A 10,831-nucleotide genomic window follows, 5' to 3' on the forward strand; every position below is an offset into this window, starting at 1 on the left:
GGTGCAATACCTGCCATACTTGCCATACCCTAGTTACGCCTCTGGCAGGAGGCAAGAATAATTCTATGATTGAATATATTAATAAATCTTATCTAGAAAGAGGAAAGTCTGGAGCAAGACTAAAGCTGTAAATGATAAAGCAGTCACTCATATTAACCAGGATAGAAAGATGTTTGGTCATTTTGTGGCTTGAACAATGTTCATGTTTTTGTCTGCGTGGAGACAAGATGACAGAGTGGCCTTGTTTTTGTCTTGATCCATCATGGTCACAGAATGGCTTTGTCTGATGTTGATCTCCTGTGAAATCGTTTGTGTTCAACAGGAGAACACCAAGGCCTTGTTGGGAATGTTCGGTCAACTCCTAGCAACACCAAGGTCTAACTGATAGTAACAGGCCAGCTCCTGGATATCAGAGGCTACTTTCTCTTTCTCAGAAGAGGAGGCTGGAAGGAGAGAAGGGGTGGACAGGACTTCAGGAGGAGTTAGGCAGAAAGTGGCTGCAGTGTGTACAAGAGAAGTGAGGGGGCAGGAAGGGGAAAGCTGCTTCAGAAGAATTGCTGTGGACTCTGTGTTCCCTTCATAATGTTCAAGAAATACAAGTAAAAACTTGAGCAATTTTGAAATGACTGTTTAGTTCCTGAGTTTTTTTTTCAGTTGACTACCCTGAGACCAGCCACGTGGATCAGGGTCTAAAAAGAGCTGACTTTCAAAGCCACAAAGTTCTGAAGCAGTGTCCTAGAGCCCAGAGCTCCAGCAGAAGCTGATACCTGGGTTGGGATGGTGTTTGAAGAAGGGTCAGGCCAGGAGGCACCATTCAGAAGACAGGTTCAGATGCCTGCTGCCTCCCCCTCCAGACCTAAGAAGACAGAGTCACCCAGGCTCAAGCTGCGTCAGGAAGTGGCAGCCTTGACCTCCAGCCAGTGTTCTGGGCCCCTGGTCATTAGCACTAACAAATCTTTATCTATCAGCCATGGATGCCAGAATGCGAGGGCATAGTCCCTGCCCCTAGGCAGGTGATCCTTAGAAGAAGCAGGGCAGCCCACACCTATAACAGAGAAAAGGGATCTGAGAGCTGGATCAACTCATCGAAGGGCACCCTAGCCTCCCCTCATACCCCAGATGGAACATTTCTTTGCATAGCTGGTGTTCATAGGACCCTGCTGCCCTCAAGTAGATTGCAACTCATAGCAATCCCATCTGAGAGAGTAGAACTGCCCCATAGGGTTTGCGAGGAGTGGTTGGTGGATTTGAACTGCCAACCTTTTGGTTAGCAGCTGAGGTCTTGACCACTGAGCATCCTGTTAATAGGATAGAGATTTGAAAAGTGGGAGGAGGGATGCTTGGGGACGTGGGAGGGTGGCAGTGGTTGAGGAGGCAGAGCAGTCTTTGGAGCATTTCATTGGCTGGGGCCACTTCCTTCTGCTGGGAACCAAGGAGGATGATGGGGGTTCCCCAAGACAAAGGCCTTGAGAGCCAGACTCTAGCCTGTAAATCCCATCCAGGCCATAGCGGGTATGCATATGTCCAGCCCCCAAAGGGCCCACTGAGGGCAGCTGGGATGAGCAACCAAGTCAGTAGGCTTCCACTTCTGGTCCAGACAGGCCAGGAGAGCCTAGACTATGCTTAGTAGTGGGAGAGACGGAAAGAAAGAGGGCGAGAACAGAAAACATGAGGTCAAAGAGCTGGAAGAGTTTTGGAAGTGGGAGTTTGGAGGGAGAGTTGGTCCAGAGGCAGGTTACCATCCGAACAGTAATCAGAGGGACAGGGATGGTGCCATGATCCTTGCGGAGGTCTGTTTCTTGGCCAAGCTTGAGAGGAAAGGGGGTGGCCTTCTAGCGCCCTGGTGGCCCTGCCTGGACTTCCCCACCGTCCGGGGTGTCCGGGCCTCCAGAAACCAGGTCTGCACATCACCTGCATCTGGGCGCCTCTGGCTGGCCGCACGGGAGGCGGATGAGCGTGCTTCGTGCCCCCTCCTCACCCCGGCCGGCCTAGGTCTCGTCTGTGCGGCCTGGGGCAAGAGACCTGTGCCGGCAGGGGAACGAGGGCCTGTCCAGTGGGTCCGCGGCTGGGCCGGCGAGCTGACACTGCTAAGGGGCGGGCGGTTGCAGCCCGGCTGGCCCAATGTGGCGCCTCCCCCGCGGCGGCGGCAACCTGGAGGTGGGGTCGGGAGCCTGAGCCTTGGGCTCTGATGCCAGGAGCAGCTCTCGGGTTGGAGCCTCGGGTACGCGGCGGGGCCAGGGCCCCGGGGCTTGGGTGTGGGCGGCGGATTGCTCTGCCCCCGGACCTGCTTCCTGGGAGGAGGCGGGTCGCAGCCGGTGAGACAGAGCGAGCTCGTCAGCAAGGAGGCGGGCCGGGAGCAGCTGCAAGCCGCAGAGGGGCTGGTGCGTTCTGTCTGGAAGTGTCCGACTCCGCGCCCAGTGTCTGTGCGCGACTCAGTCGGGCCCCTGAACGCCTTTACTTTTCCAGAGGTGTGGGAAGGAGACAGTCCCAGCGAACGCCGAAGCTGCTGGGGAGTGCACGGTGTGGCCAAATTATGCAGTGGGGGTCTTACTCGGAGACCCCCTGCGCCTACCCTTAGGCCCAGGAGCACTTGGAGAATTCGGGGTCCCTCCCACCTGGAATCGCGCGGTCCCCCTGCCAGAGATCTGAGCCCTACTTTCCCGACAGTGAACCCAACAGGAAAGGCAGTGAAATGTGCCGGCCAGCGGCCGTCCGCTTTCCTGGTGGCACTGTGGCCCCGCGCCGGACCAAGTGACTCTGCCGCCCCCTGCGGCAGCCAGGACCTGGTCTTCTCTGCTCCTTCGCGGGCCTCGACTCCCAGAACTTGAACCTCCAGGTACGTAGTCAGCCCATGCCCACGCCCGCGGCCCTCTCTCCCCAAGGTGCCGCCAGCGTCACTCATTTCCTGTGTAAGGCACAGAGCTAGGCGCTCTGTACGCCCTGCACCTGGGCTGGAGCGACACACGAGCCCAGTAAACTAGCCACTCAGTGCGAATGCTATGCGGAGTACGCTGTTGGCGCTGACAGGCCAGAAGAATTGGGGACACGGTCCTCTGGGGCCAGGGAGAGCCGAGAACTTCCCATAACGCTCTCTCCTGACCTAATTTGGGGAGCTGGGGTTCAAGACCCAAGTGTTCAGTCTGGCAGGGAGGCCGCCATGCTGACAGGCCCCCAAAGTGAGTCCAGTACTGAGGGACACCAGGCCAGGAGAGGTGGCCTGGACAACCCCTCCACAGAGTGGTTAGATGCAAGGTGGCTTTTGTGAGAAGTGCGATTTAATTCCTGATCATTTGTTGCATTTGAGGCTGGTCATTCTGTCCCTCTCCTGTCACCTTCCCTGCATCTCCTACCCACCAGAAACTGTCTTCATTAATGAATTCATCTATTTCCTCCACATCCTCTAAGTAAAGACCCGGCTCTGCCTGCTTGCCTGACCCAGCTTCTGTGCTGAGCTGTGGACCCACATCCCAACCACCTGACAAACCTGCCACAGACACTACCTAGCCCACAGACCCCAGACAGAATGAACCCTGGACCCCTTCCTTGGCCAGCCCCCATTTCAGCATCTTTCTTCATGACACTGTCCCCTCTGCCTCCCAGGCCCTCAGCTCTGAATCCTGGAGTCATCTTTGTGTCCTCTTCCTCCCTTGCTCCTTCATTCAGATGACAAATATATATCAAATGCTCCCCCCCCCCCCGCCAAGTCTGGTCGTTTTGTAGCGAGATTCCATGCTACCAACTAGTCCCCTCCCCCCTCACCCCAGGCTTGGCAAAATACCTGCAGAGCTCTTTGAGCTCTAGCCTCTTCAACAGCAGGTGCTGTTTCTGCGGCCTAGCCCACAGCTGACGCTAATGCTGATGCTGGGGCCACTGGGGTATGGTCACCCATAGCCACAGGGGCTGGCTGGACTGAAAACTCCTTGCTGTTTGTGCTGAGGCCCCCAAAACACACACCAAAGCAGCTGAGTCCTCCTGGCATAGCCCCTTCTGCACAGCGTGAACATCTTGCGTGGCCATCAACTTACTGAGGTCACCACTACAAAAGCCTCCTCCAGACAAGTTGGGCTCAATAAGAAAAGAGATGTTGTACACATTTTTATTATCCTTTCAAACTGTTAGCTGCTTTTATTTGATAAACTCCAAATCCTTTGTCAACACAGCAATTCACAAGGAAGATATTTTCAAGGAAATATCTGTTTTTGAATAGTTACCCTGTCTGTAGATGTGGCAAACTAACATGGGCAGGTACGGGTGGCATAAGCCAGGGTAAACTGTGCACCCAGGCTGGGCTCAGAAGGACTAGGAACAGAGGGCTGGTGGGCTGGGCAGCCAGGGTGGGCTTCCTAGAGGAGGTCGCTGTCTTCCCAGGGGCTGACACTTAGGGTAGCTATGCTTTTTTCTTGTCTTCCTTAAGCCCAGGGTGGAAATACCTTGCAAAAGTGGCCCTCAAGCCTAAGTATAAGGACCAATCAGGGCTAGGGTGGTGGGCATAAAGAGTCCCCCAGTTCAGTGATGTCAAGATATTCTGGTCCCAGGTCAGCTGAAAATGCTTCAGGTGCTGCCTCTCTCTTTTAGGAAACATCATATCTTCCTACCACTAACACCCCTATCTGCCCTAACCAGGAACCTGTTGCATATTAGATCTCAGGTAAGGGGGGTGGAGGGTGACTCTGACCTCCAAATACTGTCTAGAAGGCTCCAGATGAGCCTGCTTTTTGGTCCCCATCTGCTGGCCACCCTACTCTGCACTCCCTACCAAGCAGCTCAGAGGAGGCAAGCCTTCCCAAAGCTCGATAGCCCATACAGAGCCCCCATTCCCAAGCCTCCAGTCTGCTCTCACCCCTGGTGAGAGAATGATCCTCTGCTGGGCACTACACACCGATCCTTTCCTCCCCTCGCCCCACTCCTGGTACTGGAATGGTATGGATTTCTGGCCAGTTCTGCTCCAAGTTGTGCTTGCTTGCTCTGTTTGTTGCTACCAATGTATGAGTAACCAGGTTAGTGTCCATGGTTGCAACTGCCTCATCCCTTCTGCCCCCTTCTCCAGAAAAGACTACTACGAAGAGGGAGACAGGTGGGCAGAAGCTAAGGAATCCTACTCCTTCTCTACCAAGGTAGCCCCCACATCTATTCCCTGCAGGTCTGCTCCCTCCTGAGCCATTCAACAAATATTTATTTAACACTGACCACATGCCAGGCACAGTGCCAGGTACTGAGTGTACAGAGATGAATAAGAGCAGTGTCTGTCCTCAGGAAGCTCAAGGGTGGAATAAACTTGTTGCTCTTGAGTCGATTCTGACTCATAGTGACCCTGTAAGGTAGAGTAGAATGCCCTGTAGGGTTTCCAAGGAGCAGCTGGTGGATTTGAGCTGCCGATCTTTTGGTTAGGAGCCAAGATCTTAACCACAGCACCACCAGGGCTCCAGGAGTGGAATGGGAGGAGGAAATAACAAGCAAGCCAACAATTATGAACAGTGATGAGTGCTGTCATGGCACATGCCCAGGACACTGTTGAAATCCCAAAAGGTCAGTAGACCTCTGAGCTGAGTCCCATAGGAGAAGCAAGAGTAGCAGGACAAGGAAGGGGGATGAGCCAGTCAATCCTAGACAAAAGCCAGAGTCTCAGAAGCAGGCACTATATTTTTCTGAAATCTGCCAATAGTTCAGGGGGATGCTGAGGCAACTGTTTCCCACAGAGGAATTGGGCTTTACTGGAAGCTTCAGGCAGCTGGGGTGGAGGGGGCTGGGAGTGGGAAACTAGCTTTCAGCAGAGTTTGCTTCTTGGAAATTGATTCTGGCTGCAGTGAGCTTAGAGGCAGGCCCAGATTCCAGGCAGGGCCCTGCCACTTACTAGCTGGGTGCCCTGGGCAAATCATTTCCCCTCAGGGCCTCAGTGTCCTTTTATGTAAAATGCAGATAACAGCTGTGAGAATCAAAATAAATATATAAGCACCTGGAACATAGGGAGGGAGGGAGAGAGGGGTCGAACCTGCACCTGCCCCATGACCTGGGTCTTCCCTCTCCTTTCTTGGCTCCCCTGCAACCTCAGGAATGTTCTTGACCATTGTATAACAGAGAAAGATCACATGGAGAAGCAAACAGCCTCGGGGAAGCAGCCTGGGTGGGATGGGTTGGCAAGGGGAAGGAGCATGGGTACATTCTTAGTACATCTGTCCCTAGGAGGTACCAGGTTAGAGGCTGGGGCTGTGCCCCCGAGGAGACTTAGTGGGGAATGGGCTAATCTCTGATTCCTTTACAAGCCGAGGTCTTCAACCTCCAGAGTTGCTTCGCAGGACTTTTCCTACCATCCATGCTGTCTCTGACCCTGAGATGACTCCACCAAAATTAGGGGGTGCGGGATGCCAGCGAGGGCTGTGGGGACGAGGAAAGGTATACGTGAGCCCTCCCCCCTACATGGTAGAAGGGCCAGTAGGTTGTCCTGACACCAACCTGGAGCTCCTCACCCACCACCCCATCTATGTTCTTCCAGGACCCACGGAGCCAGTCAGCCTCAGCGCCCATCCCCATAGTCATGGATGCTCTGGGTCCTGGGGGCGATCGGGCCTCCTCAGCCTCTTCCACTCGCAGCTTGGACCTGCGACGACTGTCGGTGCGCGTCGACTCTGCCTACAGCTCTTTCTCCGCGGGCTGCGGCGGTCCTGAACCACGCTCGCCGTCGCCCGAGACCGACCCTGTGCCATATCTAGACTGCGACTGCATGCGCGTGGTATGGGGCGGCCCGGCCCCCGCCCCGCCTGCCGCCGGCCTTCTCACGTGCCCGCGACCCCGGCCTGCGGCAGCCACGCTCTACGGGCCGCACCTCCCAGAGATACAGGGGACCCCGGGGCCGCTCAACAGGCAGGCCACCCCGCTGCTGTATGCGCTGGCGGCCGAGGCTGAGGCCGCGGCGCGGGCTGCGGAGCCGCCCAGCCCACCGGCCTCACGGGCTGCCTATCGCCAGCGGCTGCAGGGCGCGCAGCGACGAGTGCTGCGGGAGACGTCCTTCCAGCGCAAGGAGCTCCGCATGAGCCTGCCTGCCCGCCTGCGGTCGGTCGCACCCGTGCGGCCCTCCACGGCGCATCTGCGCTCCGCCTCGCTTAGCCACCCGGTTGGGGAGGTGGAGCCGGCACGCTCCGGGGCTCCGGCGCCAAGTACCGCCGGCCTAGGGCGCCTCGCCAGCCAGCAGCGGAAGTGGTGCTTCTCAGAGCCAGGGACGCTACATCGTGTGGGTCAGGGCTCTGGGCCCGCGGGGGAATGCTCGGGTGAGGCTTGCTCTCGCTCTGACCTCGCCAAGCCCAAGTCCCAGGAGCTGCCGCGTGGGGCTGAGTTCGAAGGCCACCAAATCGGATGGCTGCCCGGGACCCAGCCCCGAGGCACATCAGACCCGGACTTGGGATCCTTGAAGCTACATGAGGCCTACAAGCCTACCAGTCGGAGTCAGAGCACTTCAGGGGAAGTCTTGGGCCGCTGGAGAGGCCCAGGTAGGGTCATACCCATTGTCCAGGTATGGAAGATGAGGAAGGGGGAAGGGGAGGACCAACTAGAAGACTGAAAATTCTCAGCACATTTTATCAACTGTTTGCCTTTCCAGGCCATTCCTCCAGGAGCAGAACCCCCCAGACCGTTGTGTCAGGCCAAATTTTCCAGGTGAGACACATGGACCACTCTGGGAACTAAAGTTGGGGGAAGCAGTTTTCATAGCTCTTGCCCAGGAAAGGAAAGGGCCCCTCACCTGCCCTCAGTCTGAGGCCCCGACTCTACATTTTGCAAACCATGTGCCCCTCCCCCCATTGCCTTCACTATCTCCCTACTGCAGCACTACAGGCTTCCTTCCTGGTCACTGTGGCTACCTGAGGTCATTGTGGTCCTGTCCCCAGGTTCCTGACTCAGGAGGCAGTTGCAGTTGTGTGTCCTGCAGAAGGCCCCCAGCAAAGCCCAGCCGACTGTGAGCAGAAGGTCTCAAAGACTTGCATTGTGTCTGCCCGGCTCCCCTCCCTGTCTGATGATGACGTTTTCCTGGAAGAAGCCCCCCTGGTCAGAATGAGATTGCCTCAAGACTCCTGTGCTACCCAGGGGCTCCCAACCAGGTGAATTTCCTCTTGTTTCCAAGCAGGGTGAGATACCCAACCTCCCTGTACATCCACAAAATACTTGAGAGGAAAGGAACCATCTCCTAGTCTGATCCTGAGATCAGAGGGGGTGGGGGTGGGGGCGGGTGGCCCTTGGAAGCCACCATTTGTCTGTGGCCAGGGCTTTCTAATTTAACGTCTTCTTCCACTTCTAGTGCTCATGCTTCTCATCAACAGTATGGAGCTGATCAGGACCAAAGTGCTGACCGGGCTACAGTCACCCCACAACACCCTGTCCATGAGCCCCCAGAGGCTTCAGGGGCAGACAGCTGCTGGCAGGGGGTGAACGGTTCTGTGGGTGTCTCCAAGATCACATGCTGTAACAGCTCTGGAACTGCAAATGGTGACATTCCAACCAGTGATCCCACTAGACTGCTGACCACTGACCTCCCTACAGCTGCAGAGAGTGACCACCTTAAGCCTCTCCCAGCTGATTGCCTGGAACTTCCAGGCAATGACACCCCAGGACCTCCTGACCACACTGCCCTACCCTGGGGCACTGGCAAACCTAGTTCCAGGCCAACATGGCCCAGTCAGCGCCTCGAGGAGCTGGTTCAGGAGCTGGCCAGGCTGGATCCCTCTCTGAGTGACATTCTTGCGCCCCACCCCAGCCCAGAGCCACCCCTGGATGTGCTGGATGGACTGATTCCTTTAGCTGAGGTCTGGGCTGCAATGAGGCCAGCCTGTGGGGAGGCTGGAGAGGAGGCTGGTGGTACTTCTGAACCACAGTAAGTGAAGGGCACAAAGGACTCAGGGGATTCTGAGCCTGAACACTGGTGCAGGACAGACCAGGAGCTCTGGCTTTGTCCCCAGGTCCTGCCTACCCAGCTCTGCCCAGCTCCTGACAACTTCTCAGGATGAGACAAGGGCTGAAAACTTTACCATGTGCCCTGTGCCTGAGCAGCCATATGGTCAGGGGCCCCCTGAGCCAACCAACAGCATCCAGGCCAAGAAGGTGAGTATGGAGGGGCCAGTGGGTGTCGGTTGGGGCAAGAGCCCAGAGCCTGGGCTGAGAAGTCAGGGCCTGACCCGAGCCTTGAGTACCCAGATTCCCCGTGCAGGCGGAGCTCGCTGACCTCCTCCAAAAGATGCTGCGGGACCTTCAAGCTGAACAGGAGCGGCTGCGCGGGGCGGCCCAGGCATGCGCCAGGCGCAGGGCGGCTCTGGAGTCTGCAATGGGCCAGGCCTGTGCACCTCAGGAGCTAGAACGGTTCAGCCGGTTCATGGCCGACCTGGAGCGCGTGCTGGGACTTCTGCTTCTGCTGGGCAGCCGCCTGGCCCGCGTGCGTTGTGCCCTGGTCCGGGCGGGCTCAAACGGCGACCCTGACGAGCGGGTAAAAGGGGTTCAGGCTGTGAATGAGCGGGGCGGAGAGGGGCCCTAATTTCCCCCTGGAACCCTCCCGGGAGTAGCAGCGCCCCGCCCTGCTCACGGTGCCCTCTCCTGGCTGCTCCAGGCCTCTCTGCTGCAGCGACTCAGGCTCCTGCAGCAGCAGCAGGAGGACGCCAAGGAGCTGAAGGAGCATGTGGCGCGGCGGGAGCGAGTCCTCCGCGAGGTGCTGATGCGAACATTGCCAGTGGAGGAGCTTCATGCCTACTGCGCCCTGCTGGCTGGCAAGGCCGCTGTCCTGGCCCAGCAGCGCAGCCTGGACGAGAGGGTTCGCCTTCTCCAGGATCAACTGGATGCCGTCAGAAGTGACCTTGGCCATCGCTCCCTGCTCTCCGGGCCGGCCAGGCCTCCAGGGACTCGACCTCCGGATAAACCACCCTTCCCACCCCCTTTCTTCTAGTTACTGACCGTGGGAGAGGTGGGTACTGGCCCAGCTTCTCACCCACATAACTGGGGGGTGATACTGGTTTATTTGGTGCTTTTCCCTTGTGGGCTTCAGGACGTTGAGGGACGGGGGAGACCTTGGAGGCAAGGCTTTTGCTATCCCCAGGATACTCCTTCCAAGTATTCTTATGTGGCCTTGCCCGAGTCATGGGTATTATTAGGTAATTAATTTATGGATCTTAAAAACTGCAGTATTCCCTTTTGGTGATGAGAGAGGGGCTCCGTCACAGTTGTGGAAAACAGGAGACAAGCTAGAGGAGCACTTCAACTTCAGATATAAAATGGCATGTTTGTTTCTCCCCTAAAAATTGATTAGAGAAGTGTGTGTGTCACCTGGAGAATAATGTGGTGGGCGGGCCCTCTTGTTTACACACTACAAACACCAACCCTGACTGACTGGAGAAGAAAGGGATTTGCTGAAAGGACATGAGTCAGTACTGGGAGTATCTGGGAAAACTACAGAACCAGGATTGAAAACAGGAGGAACCAAGGGAGATGCCGGCCCCTCAACTCCACTGCTTAATAAACCCTAACTGTTCTGGTAACTGCACCACTCTGCAAAAGCCTAGGTCTGATGGGTTAGCTGGTTTCTACCCAAGCCACCAGCCTCAGTTGTGGAAGTGAGATTACTGCCTCCCTTCAAGACTAGGGAATTTCCCCAAACTGAAAATGGATTCAGATGCTTGATGCCTAAAACCCCAGCAAATATCCAGTATACTGGGCATTTGGGGACATTCATTCTAAGACCTGAAAAAAATTTTTGTACTCTTCCAATTATGTTATCAAAACTGAGTTTACCCACCTTTCCTTTGGAAAGCCCACCGGTTTGGCCAGGCCTGAGGAGAGCAGCAGGAGCTGGGAGGGAGTGGGA

General features: G+C 56.3%; 1 protein-coding gene across 2 annotated transcripts; it reads left to right on the forward strand.

Annotated features, from left to right (window-relative positions):
* Nucleotides 1-2,007: 2,007 nt before the first annotated feature.
* SHROOM1 (shroom family member 1) lies at nucleotides 2,008-10,831 on the forward strand. 2 transcript variants are annotated; one of them, XM_049872554.1, is made up of 9 exons: nucleotides 2,008-2,836; nucleotides 4,576-4,648; nucleotides 6,491-7,504; nucleotides 7,592-7,647; nucleotides 7,878-8,087; nucleotides 8,285-8,857; nucleotides 8,943-9,084; nucleotides 9,191-9,463; nucleotides 9,584-10,831. In XM_049872554.1, exons 3-9 carry the CDS (start codon nucleotides 6,533-6,535, stop codon nucleotides 9,914-9,916), a joined length of 2,559 nt encoding a protein of 852 aa, XP_049728511.1. In that variant the 5' UTR covers nucleotides 2,008-2,836; nucleotides 4,576-4,648; nucleotides 6,491-6,532; the 3' UTR covers nucleotides 9,917-10,831. The 2 variants fall into 2 exon arrangements, with proteins under 2 accessions (XP_049728511.1, XP_049728502.1); XM_049872545.1 differs by lacking the exon at nucleotides 4,576-4,648.

The sequence above is a fragment of the Elephas maximus genome, chromosome 2 (genome assembly GCF_024166365.1).
Source record: "Elephas maximus indicus isolate mEleMax1 chromosome 2, mEleMax1 primary haplotype, whole genome shotgun sequence".
NCBI classification, from domain to species: Eukaryota; Metazoa; Chordata; class Mammalia; order Proboscidea; family Elephantidae; genus Elephas; species Elephas maximus.

Bases quoted from the DNA above. Each gene is read 5' to 3' on its own strand.
- SHROOM1 (XM_049872554.1), top strand. From the start codon at position 6,533: ATGGATGCTCTGGGTCCTGGGGGCGATCGGGCCTCCTCAGCCTCTTCC. The intron at 7,648-7,877 runs GTGAGACACATG...TCCTGTCCCCAG, and splicing joins TGTCAGGCCAAATTTTCCAG to GTTCCTGACTCAGGAGGCAG. The intron at 9,464-9,583 runs GTAAAAGGGGTT...TGGCTGCTCCAG, and splicing joins ACGGCGACCCTGACGAGCGG to GCCTCTCTGCTGCAGCGACT.